This window comes from Siphateles boraxobius, unplaced genomic scaffold (assembly GCF_051911475.1).
Source record: "Siphateles boraxobius isolate OS27281-9 unplaced genomic scaffold, OSU_SipBor_1 50, whole genome shotgun sequence".
NCBI classification, from domain to species: Eukaryota; Metazoa; Chordata; class Actinopteri; order Cypriniformes; family Leuciscidae; genus Siphateles; species Siphateles boraxobius.
In genome coordinates this window covers 2,540,159-2,565,557 of record NW_027509142.1, presented here as the reverse complement: position 1 = coordinate 2,565,557, position 25,399 = coordinate 2,540,159, and the positions used below count along the sequence as shown (strand labels likewise).

The window sequence follows — 25,399 nt, the reverse complement described above, 5'->3', positions numbered from 1 at the left end:
AGGCAAACTATAGATGCTGATTTTATTTCTTTGAAACCTCTACCATCTACAGTGTATTCCAAAAACACAGCTGCCTAATTATGAATAAATGGTGAACTCACTTCAACTTTCTCTACCACCTGCTTCCCAAAAGAACAGACTTTAGTGGACACAGTGATGGTCATGTTTTCAGCACTGCTGTACTGACTGCTGACCCCATAGAACGAGCCTGCGCCATCCTGAACGTTACTATTGTTCAGATCAGCCTGAAACAGATTACATAAAAAATCACTTATCTCAGCTATACAAAGAGATGAATGTGTGACATATCAATTTACAAACTAATAACATACACTAGGTCTTCAGTATTGTCAATTTTCTAAGAACAGATTAACAGAATAACTCACCCAGAACTTGACCAGAAAGAAGGCGTTCTGAGGGCCTTTTTCATACAGCTCCTTCAGCCCTCCCTTCTTCTCTGGAAACTTGTCGTAGATCTGACGGATGTCAACAGCCTCCAGAAGAGGGTCTGAGTATGAGGGGTTTGTCTGGGCGATGTGGACAAACAGGTGCTTGCTGTACTGTGGATTAACAGGTGAAGAAGTAACATTTAATGCGCTTTAAAACAAATGCATGGAACGTCGCCATTCCTGAAACATATTATGTATGTTTTTGTCTTGTAAGGGCCGGTTCACACAGAATGCATTTTTGCTGTTAAAAACTAAAGACCCAGGGTAGCGGAAGGAAAAAAAAAAATCGCAAGGTCTAAACCTGAGGTCTTCAATTCTGCTCCTGAAGGGCCACTGTCCTGCAGAGATTAGTTCCAACCCTAATCAAACATACCTGAATCAGCTCATCAAGCTCTTCAGTATCGCTTGAATACTGTATACAAAGGCAGGTGTGCTGAAGCAGGTTGGAACTAAACTCTGCAGGACAGTGGCCCTCCAGGAGCAGGATTGAAGACCTCTGATCTAAACTAAAGTGTTTTTTAAAAGTTGAACTACTTTTAACATGAACACCCTGATTTTAGAAAGCCATCAAGAGTGTTTGCATTGAAAAACAATGAAAAAAGTAATGCAGTGGAATGAAAAAAACCCCCACTTTGTGTGTGAATGGCCCCTAGTAGTGTTATTGAAAATTATTGAAATAAAATAAAATATACAGTTTAGATGAAAAACTTAAACTTAAAAAATGTAAATGAAAATGAGAAATGTTGTCGTGGCTTCTAAATAAAATTAGTAAAATAAGTAAAATTACTAAAACAATAACTGAAATAAAAGTAAATTAAAGGTAATTAGATAAAAAACCTAATCAAAATGACAAAAGCACATAAAATTACGGAGCCCCTAAAAGGACATGGTGAAGGAAAAAAAATATTTGTCAACGCTTTTGCATTCTTTCGCAAATGTTTTGTGTCCCTGTGCAAAAACGTTTGCATTTCACCAAGAAACTTTGTGTTTTGCGAGGGAAGTTTCACGGGGAAACGCAAAACATTTGCGAAAGAACGCAAAACCACTGACTTCATTTTTCCACCAACATGTCCCTTTAGGGGCAAAATTACTAAAACAAGCTAAAATTAATATAAAAAGCTTAAAATAAAAGCCAATTCAAAATATTGAAAATACTATAAAACACTGTAAAAAAAAAATGTCATTTTTACCTTAAAATACAACCGTAAAAATCTGTTAATTGGTTACCAGTTAATTGTAGTACCCTTACTACATATAAAGAAAAACTTTAATAGATCTCTAACCTTACATTTTTTAAAATACTGTTAAATGTACCATTTTTGGAGGTAAAGAGGACAAATCATCTTATAATTTAGAGTGAAAAGCTGTAAACTGACATTCCTAGAGTGTCCTTAAGTGACACTTCAAATTTGACGGTTTTCAATTTTAATAAATGTATCTTCTTAGTTACGTTTCACCCATCTTGGTATTGACGCTATGGAGAACGCCATCATCTTGACCGGTGTCTCCAATAATCTCAGCAAAATGCTCACTCACAGTGTCAGGGTCTCTCTGGACCTCCATGAAGGCAGAGTACTCCAGCATGCGGAGTTTACCGGAGGCGATGGTCCGGTCCTGCCACACAGGCATGGCAGTGCTGGTCGGGGGGAGGGAGGTGGGCAACTGCTCATAACCTGTGGAGAAAACGTGCTGGTTTAGGCCTGGCTGGGTCAGTCTGAGTTCAGATATAATCCCAGCACTGCTCTTACTTGATATGGGCGTAGGCAGTGGAGGCTGAAGGCTGGAGTACGGGTTTGGTGCAAAGGGCTTGATGCTAGAAAAACACAGAGAAAGATCAGCAGGCTCTCACAGCAACACTGTTGATTACATCAGGAATCAGTTTCGTTGAGATACTCACTCCTGAGAAGGTCCAGGTTGTCCTGGGATGGGGCCGGGCCAAAACTACACAACAAAACAGAACAATGGAAGTTTGAGGGTTAAGTTAGAGAACGTCTCAGTTACGTATGTAACCCTTGTTAACTGAAGGAGGGAACCGAGACGTAGTCGACTGATTGGGATCACGCTTAGGGAGCCTGTCATCTTCGAGTACTGTTAAAAAGAGCCAATGCACATTGGTGTGCGAGATCTGCATCACACACTCCGCCCCATGGTGCGGGTATAAATACGGAAGTGGATACACGCACCAGTTGTTTTTCGACAAGGAGCCGAACGGAGCACGGAGTCAGCGGTGGTCCAGCAATAGTGGCGGCGGGACTATGTCTGCTTTTCCGTTCAGGGAATGAGGGTTACATACGTAACCAAAACGTTCCCTTTCAGTCGCTCACGTTCAACGTAGTCGACAGATTGGGATCCCAATTAAAACGACCACTAGTGCTGCCACTTTCCAGTGCCTAGACAGAAGCCTCCTGATCCCCTTGCATTCTTTTGAGGCGGAGATGGGACAGGGCTTAGGGCAGGAAAGTCACTGCTGTTCCACAAGACCACTGGGAGAGCGTTCTCTTTCGATGGAAAGGAATCCGGTGCGGAATCCACATCCTGCCCGAAGGGAGGTAACATGTGGAGAATACATATATGGACTGGGTTTGTTAATCCCAAACATGTGATGCAACAATTGTGACCGTCAGAGAGGAACAGGGAACGACCGCATCCACAAAACGCACGGGTGGAAAGACATCTTGAAAGAGACGCAAACACAACCCCATGTTGCTCTTTCAGGAAATGAAAACTCTCAGCAGTGCCGGAGCACACAGGGGAATGATCGCGGCAACACTGGCAGGGATGGTGCAGCCTGTACCAGTGAAGCACTCACTGTCTTCGCCCTCAACCGGCTGTCAGACAAACAAACACAATTTTTACACAGAATTGTGATTCTGTTAAAACAGCAGTTGAGAGCTCAGAATACTCGCGACCACCGCTGCATTTGCGATGTAGAACCACCAGCACCGGGAGAGACTTCCTGAAGAAGCGGCGACACACTCGCTCGTTTTAATATAACAACACTCTTCGGAGACATCGACATGAAAACCGATCGGCTCCGAAGCTAAAGACAACTGTCCACTTCAGTATTTATACCGGCGCCGTGGGGCGGAGTGTGAGATGCAGATCTCGCACGCCAATGTGCATTGGCTCATTTTAACAGTACTCGAGGATGACAGGCTCCATAAGAGTGATCCCATTCAGTCGACACGTCGAATACGTCGAACGTGAGAGACTGAAAGGGAACTGAAGGTGAATGGTCCTTGGACTCTGAACTAACCCTGGCTGGAGGAGGGTAGGGGTGCTGAGGAAGAGGAGGCATCTGACTCTTCATCACACTGGCAGAAACGATCTGAGCGGAAGACAGAGCGGCCATGTTCTGCAGGGCTTTGTCTTTGGAAGCCTGATCCTGAGAGAGACGCAACAAGGACTTCATTAAAAAAAAAAAATGATCAGAAATTACCCAGGATTGAATGGAATTTCAGAACTTTCATAATACCACTTCTAAGATGCATTGTACTGTTGGAATTTTGTTTTAATAGTAATAAATTATTCTCATACACAGACAAAATATTATATTATATATACCTAATGAAGAAATTTTCAAGAAATGTATTTAAATAAATTAATAATAATAACATTAATAATAACAATAATAAAGTGTATTAGTATTGCTAAACACTAATAATAGCTTACTTTAGTATATGATAATATGCAATCTTAATGAAAAACAGACTTCAATGATATATACACTACAGTTCAAAAGTTTTGGGTCAGTAAGGATTTTTTTAAAGAAAAATGTATACTTTTATTCATCAAGAATGCATTCAGTTGATCAAAATTGACAGTAAAGGCTTGTATAATGTTACAAAAGATTTCAATATCAAATATTTGTTTTTTTTTTATCAAAGAATCCCAAAATAAAGGATAATGTTTCCACAAAAATATGAACAGCATGAACTGTTTTCAACATTGATAATAATAATAATAATAATAATACATTTTTCTTGAGCATCAAATTATCATATTAGATTGATTTCTGAAGGATCATGTGACTGAAGACTGGATTAATGATGCTGAAATATTCAGCTTTGATCACAGGAATAATTTACATTCTAAATTAATTACAATAGAAAAGAGTTATTTTATTTTGTAATAATATTTTACAATATAACTAACTACTCATACTGTATTAAACTGTATTTGACTAAAAAATGCAGCCTTGGTGAGAAAAAGAGGCTTTTTTCAAAAATCTAAATACAAAAAAAAATCTTTCCAACCATAAACCTGTGAATTGTAATTTTAGTGCAAGCTACATGCTAAATGGTTTAGACAAACATGCAAAAATCATGCTTATGAGAGCACTTGTGATGCATAATATTGTGCTTGCATTTGAATCCAGCCACCAAAACAAAATACATTATTACACACGATAACAGCACAGAACACTTGAACAGCTTAAACGTTCAGTCGAGAGAAAGAAGACAAAGAATTAGACAGAATGAAGGCGACAGAAGTCTGTCCCAACCAGGAAATAAAGTGATAAATAAACCAGATGAATTGTTCAGATGTAAACAAATTTCTTCAATTTCTTTAAATATCTTTAAGAGTTAAGTCCAAAAGAGAGAATAACAAAAAAAAAATTAATTAGTGTAATAAACCCTCACATGAAATGACAGTATACAACTCTCAAAATAATTTGTTCTGAGTTTGCAGGTATAAAAAAACAAATATTTAAGCCAAAAATGAAATGGAAAACAGCAATAGTGGTAGCTAAATTCATCCTGTGAGACGGGCGGCAGCCAAAGCATCGAGCTGCACAAACTGAAGCTCAAATCAGAGAAAGCTGAGCGTCTGCAGGCGTCGGTGCGCATTAAGCACTGCAGGCAAAACAGACTTACAAAACATTTCACTTACCAAGTTCATGGCCTAAAAAATTGAAAGGAAGAGAAACTGTTAAAAAAAAAAATGCTGCAGCGACAAACAGATCAGATGACACACTGATCAAATGACTCTGACTGCAGGTATGCCAAGAGGCCTGTGCATTCTCTTCTGATACCGCAGAATTGTGCTCTCTTCAACTACTCTGTTCATTGCCCATTTCACACACTGTTGGAACAAAGTGAACCAATGACTTCCTGAAAGAACAATCACAGTTCTCCATTTCACATCTTTAAGGAGGTCATGTGTTTACTTCCCCTCTTACCAGACTCGGCTGAAAACAGCCGAATTATTAACCATGCGAAAAATCTGAATATGCTTGTTTGTATCATATCTATTCATGTATCAAATAAGGATGTTTATAGAACAACGGTAAATACACCAATAACTATTGTGCAGTATATAATGCGTCAACAAAGAAGGATTTCTGATGAAAAAATCGTTTTGGACATTATAGAATGCATAGATAAATTAATTAATCAAAGAATGGTGGGAATAATAAAGCATTTCTGCTGGAAATTTCATTGGTCAATCAATGAATCAATCAATCAATTAATCAATACATATGGGTAATGGTGTGGGAACACAAAGCAAAACTAATAGAGACAACCATCATATGGTGGTTTGCTGGTCTATGCTGATTTTGCTTGTTTTTTTGTTTGACTTGCATTTTTTATGCACATTGACTTTATATATTATATATTCTGACTGTGTTTTCTATAATAAAAATGATACAAGCAGAAGTCATTACTCAAAACAAAACAAGTAGTGCTACACCAAATTTAAATTTGGGTAGTGCAATGCATCAATAAACGTAAGCCCTGAAACGGAGAATACATTTAAATCACAAGGAAAAGAGTAGAGATGAGTAGAGGTTTGAGTTATGCAGGTCAAGATAATTTAGAGTATAGGAGCAAATAATAATAATAATAATAATAATAATAATACTTCTTGGTTCAATCAGGCATTGCATGCACAGCAGCACGTCCTGATGTTGCAGAGTTAGATGCGTTCCTGGGTCAACAAAGTTTGTCGATTCTGGAACAACATTCCTGTCCGAAAATTTTGTCCTAACCCTATCCATACCTCTATACTGTACGTAACCATAACTTACCCCTAAAATAAGAGGGAAAAGATGGTGAATAGCACTGAACACTGGTTGTAAGCCTAAACTTGACATAAACTGTAAACCTCAAATCTGATTGGTTGATTGGAATGTTGTTCCAGGAGCAACAAAGATGTTAATCCAGGAACATGTTGCACTTGGTGAAATCAGGTTCTACTACATAGCAACAGAAGTTACAGTACTAGAAGGTGATGCAATATTCAGTCAGCCACCAGAGGAAGCCATTACTTTGAAAGCATACTGCTCAATTCCATCATTCCATCCAATGTATTTGTTTCAATGAATACATGCACACAACAAAAGTTACCTGCATGCTCAAGTCATCAGAAATTATTATAACACTGAGGGCGTGTTACAGATAGGAAGGTTTGGTGGTGATATAAGGAAAAGACAAAGCACTCTGAACACAGTTAACAGCACAGGTCAGAGCAGAGCAGTGAAGCGCATACCTTCAGCTTAGACTGAATCTCGCGAGATTTTCTCCGCGCAAGAACCTGCAGATGGCTAGACACCTGCAGGAAGGAAGTCAGAGGAGGGAGACAGGAAGGCAGGGAAAAAGAAAAAAGATAAGAGAGACATTGAACAGACAGTGAGTAAAAAAGAAGCCACCAGGTGGCGCCGCAGCCATACCTTAATGCCTGTTTGATATTCCCGCATTTTCTTCCTGGCTAACACCTGTATGTGACTAGACACCTGAGGCAAAACAGGGCCACAGACATTTGATATCATCCAACATATACTGTATATCTTAACAACAAATCTGTCAAAACAACTAAGTGACCACTGAACCTAAGACTATACCAATGAAACTTAGACTAGAATAAGAATAAAGGTTCAATGGGGCTTTATTTAGACCCCTAAAAGGAGAAATGTCTTGTTAAACGTGGAATTATTATCCAATTATTTGTTTCAGTTTTTTTTCCAGTGATAACGTATGTTTATGAGCTGTTTAATTCATTCAATTTAATTAGAAATAAAAGGATTCTCAAAATTTGTCTCAGATGGGCCAAATCATGGATAAATTGTACAGTGTGAACCCGATTTTATATATAGGCATACTCTGTTTATCACACTGATCTGACACTTTTTAGAGTAAGTTTATATTTATAGTCTGATATTAAAGTTGCACTATGTAATTTTTCCCAGTTGCACGCTTAAATAACTGAATATAATTTTGCCAAACATGTTTAAATTTAACTCAAATGAATCATACCATATAATAATAATAAAAATAATAAATTAATCGTGTGACAAACACACGTGAACAGTGTGATGGGAAAAAAATCTCACAAATGCCACGAGAACTTGTAACATCCACACCAATAGTTGTCAGTATAGAGTTCACTGTTATTTCAATCAGCTAAACAAAAATTCGTACAAAAAATTATTTTTATAATATCAAATATCAAATTTAAGTACTATCACAAACAAGGTGCAGGGAGACACTATAGTTTAATCAAAACATAGATAACAGAAATATATTATCTAGCATAGCTACTGTAATCAAGTTGTATTATGAACAAACAAAAAAACACTGAATTAATGACTGCATCAATTACAGGTATCATGAAGTACGGTAATTGAACCAGAATATGGTCATAACCTTTGTCTTGACCTCTGTTGTTGTACCCATTCAAACAAGTGGTATTAGAAACACTATCACATTACCTGTTTCCGTGTGCGGGTTTTCCCTGTTCGCAGCTTTATGTACCTTGCTATCAACTCATTACGACCTGGAAAGGAATCAATAAGAAACACAATATTAGCAAAAATTTTGTACATCATAATTTGGGGGGGGGGGGGGGGGGATGGGGGGGGGGGGGTGTTGGATTAGGGGATGTAAAAAATATGTATCACAATAAGTGTATTGTGCTTGTCAAAACATTTTAGTAGCTAATTTTATTAGGTTTAGTAACAACATTTGACAATGTGTGATAAGCTAAGGGGCTTTTTTATTGCTTGGCACAAATTTCACAATTTCAATTCAATTCAATTCTTGTGATTTGATTCAATATTGACTCATTAGGTATAAATATTAGGTACACAAGATAGGCGTAAATTTTTCTCAAGAAAAAAAAACCCATCTCACCTAATGCTGTAAACATACAGAGAGCCCTATCAGCTGGTAGTATCATTTAAGGTTAAAAATAACTCAAATTAATATGTGTTTTTTATTAAAGTAACAACTTCATTTAATGATATAAGTAAAAATGTAATAAATATGTAATATAGTAGGCCTATACATATTTAGCTAAACAATCTAGCTGTTTTTTCTAGCCAACTAACATGCTATATATTATGATAAATGGCTTTCCTGAGGTTCCTGAGGTCCTGTTATGTGAGGTAAATGTTATGTGACATAATTGTTCTCCTGCTGTTTTATTGACCTCTTTCCGAGGTTTAAAAATACTCATTAATCGATATTATGTATGAGGAATATACATTTCGGTAAGTTGTACTGTATCTTTCAACATTGTTCATTCATGATTATTTCCTATTAGCTAGTAGAGATGATCGGTTCACGTGCCACTTTAACTGAGGCGCTAGGGATCTGTCACGTCACATTTACAAGTGCCAAAATGGTATTTTATTGTTTGAATTTCGTAATAGAATTGACAGAATCTGAGAGCTGATTTTTTTTTTATATCATAAGTAACCTGCTCTGTCTAGTCTGTCGGTCTCCGTGTCCTCTTTGCTCCGCGATTTTTCTTTGCGTGAGAAAATGGATGCGTGGCGTGAGAGCATGTAAAAGTGTCAATTGCGTGAGTCTCACGCTGAATGCGTGAGAGTTGGCAGACCTGTTATTTATAATGTAACTAGGGGTGTCATGATTCTCCAAATCCTCGATTCGATTAAATTTTCGATTCTAAGGTCACGGTTCGATTCGATTCTCGATTTCTACATTTACTTTTTTTTAAAGCCGAAACTGGCCAATCAGGATGCTCTCTGTCTTACATGCGCTTCATGAGGCACACACACAAGGTCTCTCGCTCTTTCCCTCTCTACAGTGCGCGCGCTATACAGTTTGGAGTACAGTTTTTTCTGTCTCGCATGCACGCTCTTGCTCGCTCACTCTAGATTCCGGGAGATTTTAACTAATTTGCATGCATCAGGGAGACTCCCGGAACTTCCACGAGACTTGAGATGTCTGCAAACTGTGGCTTTTTTGAAGCGCGAACGTTGTCAACATAACTCACTGGAAATCCAAAAAACGTCCACACCTGCGACTTCAATGAAAGAGGAGTGGGTTCAAGTTCTGTCGATGGGTCTCCTGCATCAGCAGTTGTAGCTAAGTTAGAGGAGGTTGACAATAGACTCGCAGCACTTCAACACACATGTTTTTTTCCACTTGGCATGCCGACCGGACGTGACATGGGGGCATGGCAGCATCGACGATTCCATTTTTTTATTCGAAGTTCGAGATTGTGAATTAATTTCGATCGATTTCGATTTAAAATCGAAATCGTGACACCCTTAAATGTAACTGAACAGATATGAACATTTAGAACACAATAAAGTGCATTATATTACATAAAACATGTTAAGAAATAGCTTTTGGCTGGAAGAGCACTGCACCACCACCACAAGGTCATGGGTTCGAATCCCAGGGAACATTAACTGACAAATGTAACGTGTAGATTAATGCAATGCAAGTCACTTTGGATAAATAAATTGGATTTATTGTGGATTTTCTCTTCACAATAAATAAGCTTAAATAAAGCTGGTGGGAACGAAGACTCCTATACACAGAAAAGCACATGGAATGCAGTAATGCCTCCACCAGCAATATCACAGTAGGGTGTAAAGCCTCCTATGAGACCATTAGTTTATTAATAGACCATTGAAAGACAAGGCTTGTGACAGATGAGTCAGGTGATATGGGTGGTGACTTGGCAAAAAAAAATAGGGCCACCATGTGTCAGGGCCTTGACCAATCAAGCTGCTCTGAGTGGACAAATGTTTTCATACAAAGAGCGATTTATTAAATGAGTACAATAATAAAACTGTTTGTGTAATGGCATTAATATGAGAAAAGGGACAGGAAACAAGTAAGATACATTGAGGTAAAGCGATAAAGAGGATTTCATCACAGTTTATAAAGGGTTGACCTTGTGAACAGCTGTGCAAAGTTTCAACTGTGAATCTTTCTTGACACCCCCACCCTTCTCCCTCTGGCATCCCACTCACTGACAGCCGGACCACCTGGACCCAACACAGGAAACCCTGCTCCCTAACCGCAAGCCATATAACACCAGGGACTCATATACTCGCATGTCACCAGCAAACAACATGTTTGGACATTGTGAATGTGCAAACAAATAGAGAGATTTGTGATAAGTCAATCCAAATATAAATGAAGTATCATGTTTCTCTACATGGGACAGAAGAATTCAGGAAAAAGATCCATTATTTGTGGTAATAGACTAATATATATATTAGCCACTAGTGGCGCTGACATCAATCACAAAGATTTAAAAAGAAGTTTTAAACAATCTCCTCTTTTCATTGGTCATATAGAATGGATAGTCCCACCCCAAACTCATACCATTGGTTGAGCCAATGTTGTTAGAAAGGGCCAAGGTGGGACTCTCAATAAAAACCTTTTTATACAATTTAGGGAATTTTCCCACTGGCAGCTTAGTTCAAAACAGAGCACGGTTCACATGAAGAATTGTTAATGTGAAAGTTGTCATTTGGACAAATGAGCGCACCAGGCTACCGGACCTGAGAATACCTGATCTGAGTTTGGTTGCACTGGAACTGTGGCGAGATTCATGTAAATGTGAAAGAAACTCCGACTCGGGCATGGACTGGAAGTGAAACAACATGTGCATGCATTTTAGCAGATGACGTGTAGCCAAAACACAAGTAGGGGATGACAATGGGGTGATGAGTTACCGAGGATATGAGCGAGAGGGAGCATACAGTGTAATTATGCAGAGTAAGTGCAGTCTGCGTCAAACTTAGCTTTCTCCTCTAAAGAGTCCGTTCAATGTGACACACACAAGTGTCGTTCACTCTGTGACACAAGTGTTGTACTGCATATAATAACACCAAATTAATAGCAAAACACAATATATTGACCCGAGTTCTGTTTTTATCATGCACCGTGCACGCTTGTTATGACGTAAAAACCGGGGTTCGATACAATTAATTGTGTGTGAAACCCCCTTAATGCTAAACCCCCCTAGTTTCTGCATTAAGGGGATTTCCTCCATTGTGAAAACCCCCTTAATGCAGAAATTACACAGATCATGTATATACACAGAAGCTCTCTACATATCAGCCTCGACTATTTAAATACCAATATAGGTTGAACAGTTGTTCTTTAAAAGTTTGATTGGAGTAAGTGTTTGATGCCAAGATGATACAAGAGATGCCCAGTGTTTTGTCACACCAACCAGAACAAATTAGAGCCTCTCCAGTTTAATTTAATTATCTATTACTGATGAAATGACAACACAAGCGAATGTCAAAGAGGATTAGCCAGTCAGACAGCCGGAGTAAGAGAGAATCATCCAGACAGTGATAGACAGAACATGTGTAAAAGAGAAGGCAAACATCTTCAGTTCCAGACACACAGAGGAGACTCTGATAGATAGAGAGACTCTGGCTCGTACCCAGCAGCCTTGAACTCCTGATCCACAGCCAAAAGCTTTCAAAGGGCACCTAACTACCCCCCAGCCCACAAATAGCGCGTTTACGACCCTAAACGAAATGCTGCACTTCCTGGGAGGCTTGAAGAGGAAAAAAGACAGATACAATTGTGAGTCTGTAGAAGGGAGTGAGGAAGAAGTCAGCAGATAGACAAATACATAGAGATGAAAGGAGGACATGACAAGGAGAAGCAGAAAGAAATCTGGGATGTAAATCGGAAACACAGAAGCATCTAGCTTCACAAGGCATGTACAGTCATCCATGAAGGTCACTTGATAGGTTTATTCATCTTTACAAGTAGTCCTTTGGCCAAAGTGACTTACAGTGCAGTTATAATATCCCAAGAAACAATCACATTGGGGAAACTAGAGGCCCGTTACTACAGGTGTCATGATGTGCTTTGCTTGTGGACATGATGGTAATACACATGGGTACCTTTGTGGGACCCTACCTTGCAACCTTACTATTACTACCAAAGATCTTCAATGACCATGTTCTGAATGGCACACTTGATAGACTTGCTGTCTTAAGGTTTTTTGTGGCCATAAGTTCTTAAGTTATTCTTAAAACATAGATTGTCAGTGTAGGGGAGGAGTTGCTTCCTACTTTAGGAGATGTGGCCTAGAAATTAACATACATCTAAGTACTTCAGATACATTGATGCTTCATGGTCATGTGGGACATTCAGGTAAGAATCCAGCCTTCATTGTGTCTCTATCCCTTTCCCCCTTAACTTCCTGCACAAAAATACAAATTTGCTTTCAATTGACGTCTACCATGCTATGCTTACAGACAAGGACACCTAACCCTCCAACACAGGACTATTTACAACAAGTGCCTTCAAGTACAAAAGAGCAACTCTTTCAGTCTCATTAAGGGCTAAAATTGACTACCTGCCTATTTGGTAGGACAATTAAAGGCTGACTGTTTCACTCAAAAAGTGCTGAGTATAAAAATATATAAACTTCCACTTCATATCAATGTCTGCATAAATACTCCCGCAGAACTGACTGAGGTTGAGCCAAAGGAAAGTGCTGATTTGCTCCCAGATTCCTCTAAAGTACGTCCAGGAAAAGCAGGAGTGAAATAAAACCTGCTTCGCACACATTTATCCCCCCAAAAAAGCTCCCTTTAATGGCTCTGGCCTATCATCCTTTCCTGAAATCAGAAAGAACAACTTGCGCTGCAGCTGGGATAAGTATGTGAGATGGATCGCCATGGCGAGTGAAAGGTGTTTGCATATGTTTTTGTACCATATTGTCAAGCATGTGAAGGTGAAGGTCTTGTTGAAACAATTTAGTGTGCTACACTAATTGCAAGACTTCTTGGACTTGTCCTGTGGGTCACTTGGCAAGAAGCCTGTAGAAAAAAGTCGGTGAGGATGATGATTAGCACCTTACCTCTTCTATTTACCCTCTCTTTCAAAGATAATTTTTCACCTTGACAGTTTCCTCCCAAAGTTCACTATGGTTAACCCTGCATCCCATCAGATGTGTATGTTTATTGACGAAAACCACCTGCGTTTTAATAACTCTCCCACCACCCACCTGTTAATTTTTTTCCCCGCAGTAAAAGACTTAAATCTGAAAATCAGAGGAAAAACCAAACCAAACCAAACCAAACCAAACCAATGGCCTATCAAAAACAGATGCCATACAATCCAAATTACACTCTCACAGAATTGTTGCCAGTCTACTGGTATCTTATACTGACGCCTACCGTCACGGATGCAGCATTTGCAAATAAACTTGAGATTTTTTGTTAAACTGATACGTTTTCAGTTATCAATGCCATTATAAAACAACCCTAGTTATGATTTCTTTATTCCGCAATGGAAAGTGTCTGATAATAGGAGTGACTGAGATCAAGTAATCAGTGTTCAGATGCTTGTATAATCTTAGCATGGCAGCCAGCATGAGAGGTGAGTCGCCCCATGTAACCTAAATATATATTTTCTTGGCCATGACAATACACTTCATCTTATGCGAGGGTTCATACTACCAATAATTTTATGATGCATATGTGGGTGCAGTCGTGACCTAATGACAAAAAACAACAACAAAAAAACATTTTATTTACAAAATATTCATTTTGTGTGTGTTGGGTTGTGTGGACGCGAGAGCATTGTTACATGAACACGCGTTGGAGATATTTTGTAAATAAAAGGGGTAAATTATGTTTTTTTGTGAAAACAAAGCACTCGCGTCACTTAAAAAATTGAGGTTCAACTACTAGGGTCACATGGATTCCTTTCATGAGGTCTTTATTATCGTTCTTCGGCTTGAAAGTGGTAGTTGCGAAGGCTGTCAATGGAGGGTCCTAAAACTCTCAGATTTCATTAAAAAGATCTTCATTTGTGTTCCGAAGATGAATGGATGTCTTATGCCTGCTTACAGACTGTGCGATTTTGGCAATCCTAAATCACACTGTACGCACTGATCTAATAAACTTGGTTACGACATCTATGTAGACTGTACAATGATGACACCTATTGAATCGTAGGGGGCATTACAGATTTGGAACAACATGAGGTTGAGTAATTAATGACAGAATTTGAACACTTTATTTTACAGTGTCCTTGTTACATATGTTACATGTACTTACCATAGTAATAACAGTATATTATACATAATTACATGGAACTAACCCTCAACCAAATCCTAATCATACCCAAACCATATAGTAAGTACATGTAGTTGCTTAATATTACTCCGTACTTAAATATATAATTACACTGTAACAATGACACCTTCAAATAATGTGTAACCCAGAATTTTTATTTTTGGGAGAACTAACCCTTTTACATTAGATTAATAAATACTGTAAAAGTTGTTAATTTCAAGTTAATGATACTCAATGCATTAGCAAATGTTAATTAATTAAACCTGTAAAGTGTTACCAATATATTTATAAGGAAAGATAAACATATTTTTTTGGAAAGTAGACAATAGTTCTTTGGTGCACCTTTACAGTGACCTATGGCAAAGTGACAACTAAAATATGTGAATTACTAACGACATACCTTATGTCACATATTTACACTCTTTCTAGAACTGTATATTGTGGAAGAGGATAGAACAAAAACTTGGATTACCTAATACAGAAACAGGTTTTTGAGGTGATTTCTTAAAAAATTTAGGAAAATACATGCAATCATAAGCTCACTCAGTACCAGAAGAAAATATTGAAGTTAAGTATATAGTCATTAGAAATATGACGTAGATTAGCAATATGACGTTGATAAGCATTTACATGCACACGTAGATAGATATTTCTGGAATATCCTGTCTGAACCACTGGAAATCCTGTATAACACGTTTCAACTTGTTTTGAAACAGATACGGACACACACCTACATTTTCAAAACATGCAAGTTGGAGCAGGAGGCAACTGGACAGTTGGTCCATCTCCACTGAGAGAGATTAAAAGGTCGAAAACATTTTCAAATGATACGATCTCACAATATCACTTCAGGCTAGTAATTATCTAAAGTGGAGAACACCTGAATAACACAGTTCCTGCAGCATTAAGTCTCTCTTCTTCAAATGAAACCTTTCGAACCCTTTAAAACACAGAAGGACAGTGTCCACACCCTTATTTTTGACAAACCCTGAGGAGCAAACTTCCTCCTACTGACACTTCAGTTCTCGAACTCTGCTCCTCCCCAGTTCGCTATAGTCTGTCCCATTACTTTTGTTGTTTTCCTCAGTACTTTCCTTCATTTAACTCTTTGCCTCTTTTTATCATACTGATAAAATGTGAGTAACAATTTTGGACACTTAGGTCACACTTAACTCTTTCCCAGGCAGTTGTATTTTTAATTTGCCAGCGCAAGCATTTTTGATCATGTTCACAAACATTTCATGACCCCCAGAATATTTTGTTGTATGAATATGTAAACATTCAATATATCAAAAGACATAAAAGAGCCTATGCTTTAAAAAAAAAAAAAAAAAAAAAAAAAAAAAAAAAAACTGAAGAAAATCACATTTTGGTCAAAGACTTCATCCAGATCGGATTCAGAACAATGACGAAAACATCTGTTGTGACATGTCGTCAATCATGTTGCATTGTGGTCTATGAATCTGCCTGCAGTTAACATGAGTAGATTCGCTCCCTATGTCAAAATTGAGGGGTCGAGGGTCTGCCCAAATAAACTTCCCATGTCCACTTGGCAAAGTTGAACGCACTTCAAATTGGCGGTGGGGATTCAACCAAGGGCAAGTGCTTAGGCAAGTTCGCGAGTCTGTCTAAAAGATGAGTGAAATGCAGCCCTGGGCTGTGTCCAAAATCGCCCCCTATACCCAACAGGGCTCTAATTGAGGGGGTATCCATTTGCAGTGATGTCCGTAACCATAGTGGATGCTATCGAGTGCACTCATTCAATCTCACACTGCAATAACGAGTGTACAACTGATGTTCACGCAATGGCTAGTGAATACCCATAATGCGTCTCTCCAGAAGATGTCGACCCGCCGCTGAATCATCCACCCATCTTCCAAACCACTGGTCCAATGTGGCTACAGCGTAATATCATACAGGTATACATTTATTTGTAATTGATTGTTTAATTAATTGAGAAGGTTTATACATGCTAGTTTCCATGGCAGTTTAAGATTAATCTTTTCATTACTACTGGAGTTGACAGTTTGCTAAGTTTCAAATAACTATCAAAAAGTGAAAACATGGTTTGCCGGAAAATCGTGTCAATGGCAGCAAAGGTTTTGTCATAAATGACGGAAATTTTGATCGATGGGGGGGAAAGAGTTTAAATGTATACAGTAAAGAGGGAGGAAGGAATAAGTAAATGTCACAAGCTAGACTCAAACCAGCATCATGCACAATATTCACTAACTGGTGCCTCAAGGTCCAGACATTTACACCCATCACTTGCAAATTAGCTCATTTATCTCAGCAGCAGTTCTCAGTGAAATCTCCTCAGAAGATCCATCACATCTGGGAAGCTTGTGCAACTGAGATGATGTCATGCGCCCTATCTGAGATGGTCCTAATTCAAAACTTCATGTGGAAACACAACCGTAACTATCAACAAATTCAATAAAAAGCTACTAACATAAAAGGATGCATAATGATGAACAGAGCCATAAATTAGCCTAATTCAGAAAAGACCTTGGAATAATTTGCTAAGCGTTAGCATTGATATTTTATTTCTCAAACCCAACATCTTTGACACACTGGCAATAAACTAAAATGATTGCAGGTTGAGACTTTTAAAAAGAAACCTGGCAAGACATCACAGGTGCAGGATGACAAATCAAGCTCATTATAGCAGCCAGGTCCTGGATGGGAAGATCAGATTGTTTAACCAGTCTTCCCACGGTGCAATGAAAGTGAATTTTTTTAGAAGAGCTGCTTTTTTTTCTAGAAGACAGCAGGAGTTTTGCAGTGAGTAATGAAGCTCTGAGGAACATTAATGGCCACTTAATGCTAGGGATCAGGACAAAATAAAACTTGATCCTTCAGTTTCCACATCATACAGTGTCCTGAGACAAAATATTTATAATCCAAAATATAGTGAGCTGCTGACACAGATAGCATTTTAAGGCATGAATGATGAGATGAAATGAAAATATAACTTAGGCTTGAAACCTATCTGCAAGTGTAGTCATAAACGATGGTGATATTCATTTTTTAGCACATTTAATACAGCATTTAAAATAAATTTTAAACGGATAGTCTTTCACTTTAAGTAAAATAGACCTAAAATATTGATGACTCATGCTGCAGCTTTGTCCAATCAAATGCTCTCTCCCAGATAGCAAATGACATCTGGCCCACTTGTGGCCCACATCTCCCAAATACACAGCTTTGCTGCTTTGTATGACCTATGCCGCTGCCAGAATGGAGCCATATTTGCAATAGTTGGCCCAGATGAGGCCCGGATATGTATGCTATATGGGCTAGAATGAGAATTAGCCTATCTTCGCTTAACTACACTAAAGCAAGGTTTATTTCATCTCTACTTCTAAAATTCAAATAAAATATTATATTTAAACAATTTATGAGCCCTCATAGTCATTAAATCAAGATAACTTCCTCTCCCTCTTGCAGGGACATCTCTTCTCTGATGATGAGGGCGGGGCAACCTGTCACTCACATGAGATGAACCAATAGAAAACCACAACCAGGGCGAGGCAACCTGTCACTCACATGAGATCAACCAATAGCAAACCACAACCTATCAACCAATTCCACATGGACAAAACTAAGTCCAGCCCTACATTTTTCTTGTACAATGGGGAAGACTGTCGTATCTTCCATTTCATGCTGACTTTTAAGCATGTGAACACTTAGATCCAACTATTTTCTCAATCGTATTCAAAAATACCTTGCACACATGCACAGTGCTGCGATGGCTACGTTTACATACATTTCATGCCTTACAAATGTTAGTATGTTTATTTACGTCTCATGTTGCATCCAGAGGTGTACATTTATTTGACTAAACAGTGTTTAGACATCTGGTGACAACTTCGAAAACTGTCTATAGCAAACTCTGTGCGCACAAAAACCAAATCCACAAAGTCACTAGGCCAGTTCTCTTCTGCCTATATCAGATAGCCAGACTATTTTAGTGCTGTCTAGTCAAAGTATACATTGCGGCCAATGAACTTGTGTACACGGGGGGTGGTAGAGAGAGGGGGCATATCAGGAGACGCTGTTCGCTTTTGGAGATTGACATCAGGGTCCTGGCAGGAGTAACGTAACTGGTCCGAGAAAGGGTTGTTTGTAAAGAGAGTGGAAGGGGATGATCTTGTCATACGGAGAGAAGAGAGAGGGCCCAAGGGCCTCTGTGGGGTAACGTAAGCGGACACACAGAGTGAACAGATCCTGACAGCCCATGCTACCACAAAAGGACAAAATGCATTGCTGTTGAAACAAACCTTCCTCATCTGTTGCGAGGGGGATTAGAGCTTGTGTGACAGACGTGGGTGGAGTATTACAGCCGAGGACAAGGCCACGGAGTTGTGGAATGTGTGTCCCCTTCAAGCCAAGGGAAAAAAGAAAAGAATGTGGGCCGGTCTCCATAAGCCTTTTCTACAGAGAGGGTCAAAGGTCAAAACACCCCAAAGCCAACTGAGCTCATTTGTGCCAGCAATCATATATTAAATCCTGATGCGTTCCACAGTCAGTTAACAAAAGGATTAGGGGTAAGTCACAAAGCTTAGTTTATCGATGTTACATAGTCTAATCCTGGCCCAGTTCTTACTAATTACTGAGTATTCGTGCTAATGATTTGTAATATCACAAATGTGGCAAAAGTATTATCTCAAGGTGCGGTAATTGCTCAACACATTTTCGCAGCCAAACGTGAATATCGCATGAGTGCAAAATATTTTCCCACACTGATTTTGCAATGGGTTCAGTTTGGTCGCACAAGTTTGTTGCGTTGGGAAACAAAATGCTGAATGATTTGCAAGTGACTTCATACTTCGCAACACTATTGTAAATCATCGTTCGATACACTGTATTGCTGGATTTTTGTGACCGCAGCTTTAGAGTATCTGTTCGTATAGACCATATCAATTTACCAGCTTTACACCAATAGTGAAAACACAAATCGAAGTGAATTGCTATAAAAAAATAATACAATGGTTTCTGACCCAAAACTATTCACAATGATTGCAACGCATATTCTCTGCGAAAACAAACTGTAGTGAATCACACTCTCATCATTCACATGGCTACCGCTAAAATGTCAATGGAGATGTTGTCCTCTCCTGGAATGATACAATGGAAGTCAAATAAAACGATAGCATAAAATAGGATTTTATATGATATACAAAGTGATATATGTGTTTGGGGTCCATTAGATATTTTAAAAAAAAAATGAATACTTTCATTCAGCATAGATGCATTAAACTGATCAAAAATGACAGTAAACACTGTACAAAGAATCCTGAAAAAGAGTATCACTATTTCCACAAAAATATGTAGCAGCACAACTGATTTCAACATTGATAATAATCCGAAATGTTTTTTGATCATCAAATCATCATATTAGAATGATCTCTGAAGGATCATGTGACACCGCAGACCGAAGTAATGATGATGAATATTCAGCTTTGATCACAAGAATAAATTACATTTGAAAATATATTAAAATAGAAAACAGTTATTTTAATATTTCACAATATTACAGTTTTACTGTAAATAATGGTAAAATATGGGTGACAAAAAGTCCTGCTTAATATAAATAATGGAGTGTCTATTTACATTAAGTGCAAATAGCCCGCCTTGTTGGCAGAGGCTTTTTACACTAACTCCGCCCACTAGAAATAGACGAAAAAGAAACTGGATCGGCAACAGTTGCAATACTGTAGAAGTAAGGCGCATGGCAGAAAGTTTTCATGCAAATGGACCCGAGTTTGAATCCGCTTTTGCCGAACTTGCTTTACCCCCTTTTCCCATCACATATCAGATCGGAAAGGCATTTATTTTCAATAAAAATTCAGAAAATATTCGAAAAGTGGAAATAAAGTGTCATTAAATGTCTGTTTAATAATAACGTGTTTATCAGTTAGGTGTAGGGAGGGCTTTATTGTCCCAATAAAGTGGCATACATTTAATCATTTGAATAAATACAATCATTTACACTGTTATTATTGCATACTGTTTACAACTGTGGTGCAAATAGTATCTGCCACTATTTATAAGTATAAATAACATCTAACAACTATTTACAATTATTGCAAAAAAATAATAAAAAATACTGCTATTTTGACATGGTGTAAATAGAATCAAATGCTATTTAACCTTGGTGTAAATAGAATATTTCACTAAGAAAGAAAATATGCTATTTGCACTTAGCACAAACAGCCGATGCCTATAAATAATGGCTTAAAGTCTACATTTTATAACCTAGAACTCTACATATTATAATACATTATTTTTTAATTAAAAAATAAATATTTAACTGATAATGTTTGGTTTCTCTAACTATAGTTGGCCTGTAAACAGTTACAAACTGACCTGCTTTTAGAAGCCAGACACATCTCTGTACATATGCAGTAATTTACACTATAAAACCCAAACAAACATGAATCAACTCCTTTAAATTATCAAGTATTTTTAATAGCTGATGAGACTGAAATGGATCAACTCTGTTTATTGTCACGTCTGAATCATACAGCCAGTAATAAAAGAAATGTCACACTTGAGTCAGGAGGCTGACTCATGCTTTACTGAGAATGCTGACTTAAATGGGAGACACGGCATTCATGTCAGCGGATCCCGTGTGGGAGCGGGACAATCTGGAGGTGGAGGTGGGGAGTGTCATAAGTTCACCCTCTGATTCACTTCAATACAACTCCTACAACATGACTTGGCCCTGTTTGTCCTCACCTTGTTTCACAACATTTTTCCCAACAACTGCAATAAATAGCTGATCCATTTTAGGGAGGTATTTGAGAAAAACAACTTTTAGCAAACTGTTCTGAGCAAAAAGTAAGCAAGCGACTCTCGCTGGGGGTATTTATCGCTCCAAGACTCACCATACATTTTTCCTTCGTCTGAAAGTATGATCTTTCTGCGGCCACAGGGTGGATAAATGGCCAGAGCCTCCTGAAAACTTTGTTCGATGTCAGGGCTCCAGACGCCCTCCGCATCCCCTTCCATTCCGGCCTTGTCCATCCCATCCACTCCATCCTCCTGCCCCTCCTCCGGGCTCTCGTTGGCGCTCCACTCGTTGGCTGCAATGGTGGCGGCTCCACCTGGGCCCCTACGTGAGCCCTCACACCCAGCACTAGGAGTGAGAGAGAGATGTCATTAAAACAGGAGGTCATAATCAAAGGAATAGTTCACCCAAAAATTTTTATTCTCCAATTTAAAAATGAAAATTCTCTCAGCATGCGATTGCGAATTCAGTTCTCTTTCGCGTCTTGTTGAACTTGAAAGGTCGAATATACACGCAATTATGCCAAAATGCCCATCGTGTGGAGTATTCATGTAAACACACACAGCCGGTTATGTCTCAAGTGAAAGTAAACAGTTGTGTGTAAACTGGATGTGTATCAGTATTATGGATCTGTGCATTTGGTCTTAAAGTGACGGCAGCCTAATAAACCTGCTGCTCTGTGTCATTAATGTGAATCAAACAGAAGAGAAAATAACTCTTGACTGAACAACTTTATAACATATTTTATAACAACTTTATAACAACATATTTTATTCATACAGTCAATACTATGCAATATTTTACTTTTTACATTTGATTATTACATTTATGTACTAATCCTAACTTCATGTTAAATAAACGTGCCTGAAAACTTAATTTGTTTAATTCATATTTTTCTATTTGTCCTATTGTTTGTAATTTTCTTATTTGTATTTTTATTTTTAATAACAGAAATTAGATAAAATAACACAAAATAACTATATTGTGATATATATATAGTTATTGTGAAATAAGAATTTGGTCATTGGGCATGAAATTGGAAATCGAAAATTCACTATGTTCTAAATGCATGCTATTTATCTCAGTGTAAATTATTCATACATTATATATATATATATATATATATATATATTTTTTTTTTTTTTTTTTTTTAAAGGATTTGAACTAATTATTAATCAAAATGTCAAAACTCTTTTCTGGTGAAATTTTTAATAATTTAGTCCACTTAAATCCTGACCCTTTTTTAAAATTGGCTGAAATTTCCCTTTTCACTCGCATGTACGTCACAGAATGAAAAGATCTGTCACTACTTGCGTTTCATTGCAAATTTAATCTCCAAAAATTAAAAAAAGCAACATAAAACTCATTCGCTATTTCATGTGAACAGACTGAAATCTATGTCTTTATTCACTGAGAATCTTTTAGCTGTTAATCAACAGATCATTGAGTCTAGAAACAAGTCAGTCAAATAACCAGTTTGTCTGAGTCACAAATCGGACGGAACAGTTTGTGGAATGTATGAATGAACTGATGAATCATTACTCTTATTGACTCAGGGAACCGTCACAATTGTACTTTAATTAACAGATCACTGGAGGGGAAGGTTTTCAGAGAATAAATACTTAAATTATGATCTGATTCTCACTCAAAACTATTGTGTGGCTGCTAAAGATTTTAAAAATATAGCACACAAGTCAAGTGTATTACTTATATGCTTCCTTTTTGGTATTTTCTTTAACCATTGCTTAGCAGCTCCTCAATGAATGTTGTTGTATGGAAACAAACGACTACATGAAGATTCCTCAAAATATCTAATTTTGTGATCTGTGGAAGAAGGAATACAAGGTCAGCGAACGCAAGTAAAAAGCATCCCAGCCGACTTTAGAGGAGCATCAGCTGCCCCTTACAGACTGTCTTACAATCATTGGTTAATTGAGACGGCTAAAGACCAATAGGAGGGTTGACAGTTACTATCAGTCCAGATGGTGTGACTATGAATCTCCCTTTGGAGCTGGAGCTTTTCCCACCCCTACTTTAAATAAAAAATCTTTCAGGATCATGTAATCATTTGCATATGCCCTGTCAATCAGTTTATCCCATTATGCGACGGTGGAAAGAGGAGAATTGGACAGGAAAGTCAAAATGGCTGTCGGAGCAGAGGACACACTGAGCTGCCGAGCAAGGCGCCAGATTTCTCAGACTCCTGATGTCAAGTGAAGTTGGTGACGAGATATCAAATTTTCAAGGACGTGCTTTACAGCTTTCGTGAGCTGGAGGGTATTAATAGAAAATCAAGAGAATCTACTGAAGGCACTAATAAATTTCCTTGGTGTCAACAAGACCATTGACCAATATCATTGTAAAAGTAGATAATGGAAGCTGGCTATTCACAAATCTTTTTAATGCAATAGGGTTGAGTGACATATCTACAAATTGTAAAAAAAAAAAAAAAAAAAAAAAAAAAAAAATTTTTTAGACAAAATTCAGTATAGAATGATAAGACTGTACAGTATATATGACATAGTAATATAATATTACTGATTCAACTAACTGAAGCAGGCGAACCGAAAATAAATTATTTGTAAAAATGAATCAAACTATTACTGATTCAACTAACTGAAGCAGGCGAACCGAAAATAAATTATTTGTAAAAATGAATCAAACTTGGCCAAATCCAATTATTAAAGTCACCGAAATATTTACAATATACATATAATTTGTATTTACATATAATAATATTTACATATAATGTGTAATAGGAAAGAGCATGCCATCTCCGTTTTCACAGATTCATGTTTTTGAAGTTTACTCGAAGTAGTGCTGGTCCGAATACCATTTTTTGAGCTTCGAAGCTTCGGTAGTAATGAACATCGAATATTCGAAGCTTCGGAATCTCTATATGTCTCAGACGTTCCGTGAGTCTCCCGCATATTGATAGCGGCTCCCTGATGCCCGCAAATTAGTTCAAATCTCCCGGAATCTAGAGCCCGGGAGCTCCAAACCGTGTAGCGCGCGCAGGACACAGAGGGAGAGACCGAGAGACCTTGCGTGTGTGTGTGAATGTGCGTGTGTACCTCTTGAAGCTTATGTGCTCCGAGAACGGACACTGCACTAGTGATATAAAACACACACACACACACACACACAGGTCTGTTAACTTAAGCAATGTTTTTAATTAGGTAGTCTTATAATATTTTTCTCACTGACAAAGTAGGGAATATTTAAATAAATAAAAACGAAATTTAAATAAATAAAAACGAAACCTACATCAAAGAATGAGTTCTCAGGCCACCAAAAAGCTATTGTCGTGTAAATGAACAGCCAGAACGCATTAAAAGTTTTCTGTTTTCAGTTGAAAATGGTGTTGTGTAAGCAGCCCCTAAGTTAACAACTAATTAATGGAAATTACTAACAAACGGAAGTTAATCAATCAAAAAACATACTTAAAGGGATAGTTCACCCAAAAATGAACGCAATCACACTATGTGAACTGACTTTTGAGATTTTGGGCTTTTTGGCTTTTCATAAAGTGCTTTTTCAGACTGGTTGACATAAAACAGCCAAAAATACACTTTTAACTGTATCTTTTAGAGCGCTTTATCTATTTGTGTTTGTAGATTTCAATTACAGTATATATCTTTAAAGGTCATTTTCTCAAAATGAGTTTTTCCTCCTACATTGAGCCAGAAATCTCCACTTCAGTAACACTTACATACACCAAAATGTACAGTTTTATTCTTATCTATATTCGGAAGGTTTTTATATCATTTTCATAACATTTTATTCCTAAAATGTTGAAAATGTATTTATTTTTGGCTGTTGACAGCTAGT

At 37.8% G+C, this 25,399-nt stretch overlaps 1 protein-coding gene across 8 annotated transcripts in view; it reads right to left on the bottom strand.

The window, feature by feature from the left end:
* tead3a (TEA domain family member 3 a) overlaps positions 1 to 25,399 on the bottom strand; it is a 48,697-nt gene that overhangs the window by 11,127 nt on the left and 12,171 nt on the right. The window contains exons 2-12 of one of the 8 annotated variants that reach the window (XM_077204748.1): positions 21,666 to 21,916; positions 8,161 to 8,225; positions 7,123 to 7,185; positions 6,942 to 7,004; positions 5,343 to 5,354; positions 3,706 to 3,834; positions 2,347 to 2,390; positions 2,198 to 2,262; positions 1,986 to 2,122; positions 387 to 560; positions 102 to 245 (exon numbers count right to left, since the gene is read on the bottom strand). In XM_077204748.1, coding sequence (XP_077060863.1) covers positions 102 to 245; positions 387 to 560; positions 1,986 to 2,122; positions 2,198 to 2,262; positions 2,347 to 2,390; positions 3,706 to 3,834; positions 5,343 to 5,354; positions 6,942 to 7,004; positions 7,123 to 7,185; positions 8,161 to 8,225; positions 21,666 to 21,804 — 1,035 coding nt within the window. In that variant the 5' untranslated portion in view covers positions 21,805 to 21,916. Of the gene's footprint in view, positions 1 to 101; positions 246 to 386; positions 561 to 1,985; positions 2,123 to 2,197; positions 2,263 to 2,346; positions 2,391 to 3,705; positions 3,835 to 5,342; positions 5,355 to 6,935; positions 7,005 to 7,122; positions 7,186 to 8,160; positions 8,226 to 21,665; positions 21,917 to 25,399 lie in introns of all 8 variants that reach the window. The other 7 variants (XM_077204749.1, XM_077204750.1, XM_077204753.1 and 4 more) reach the window with 7 other exon arrangements.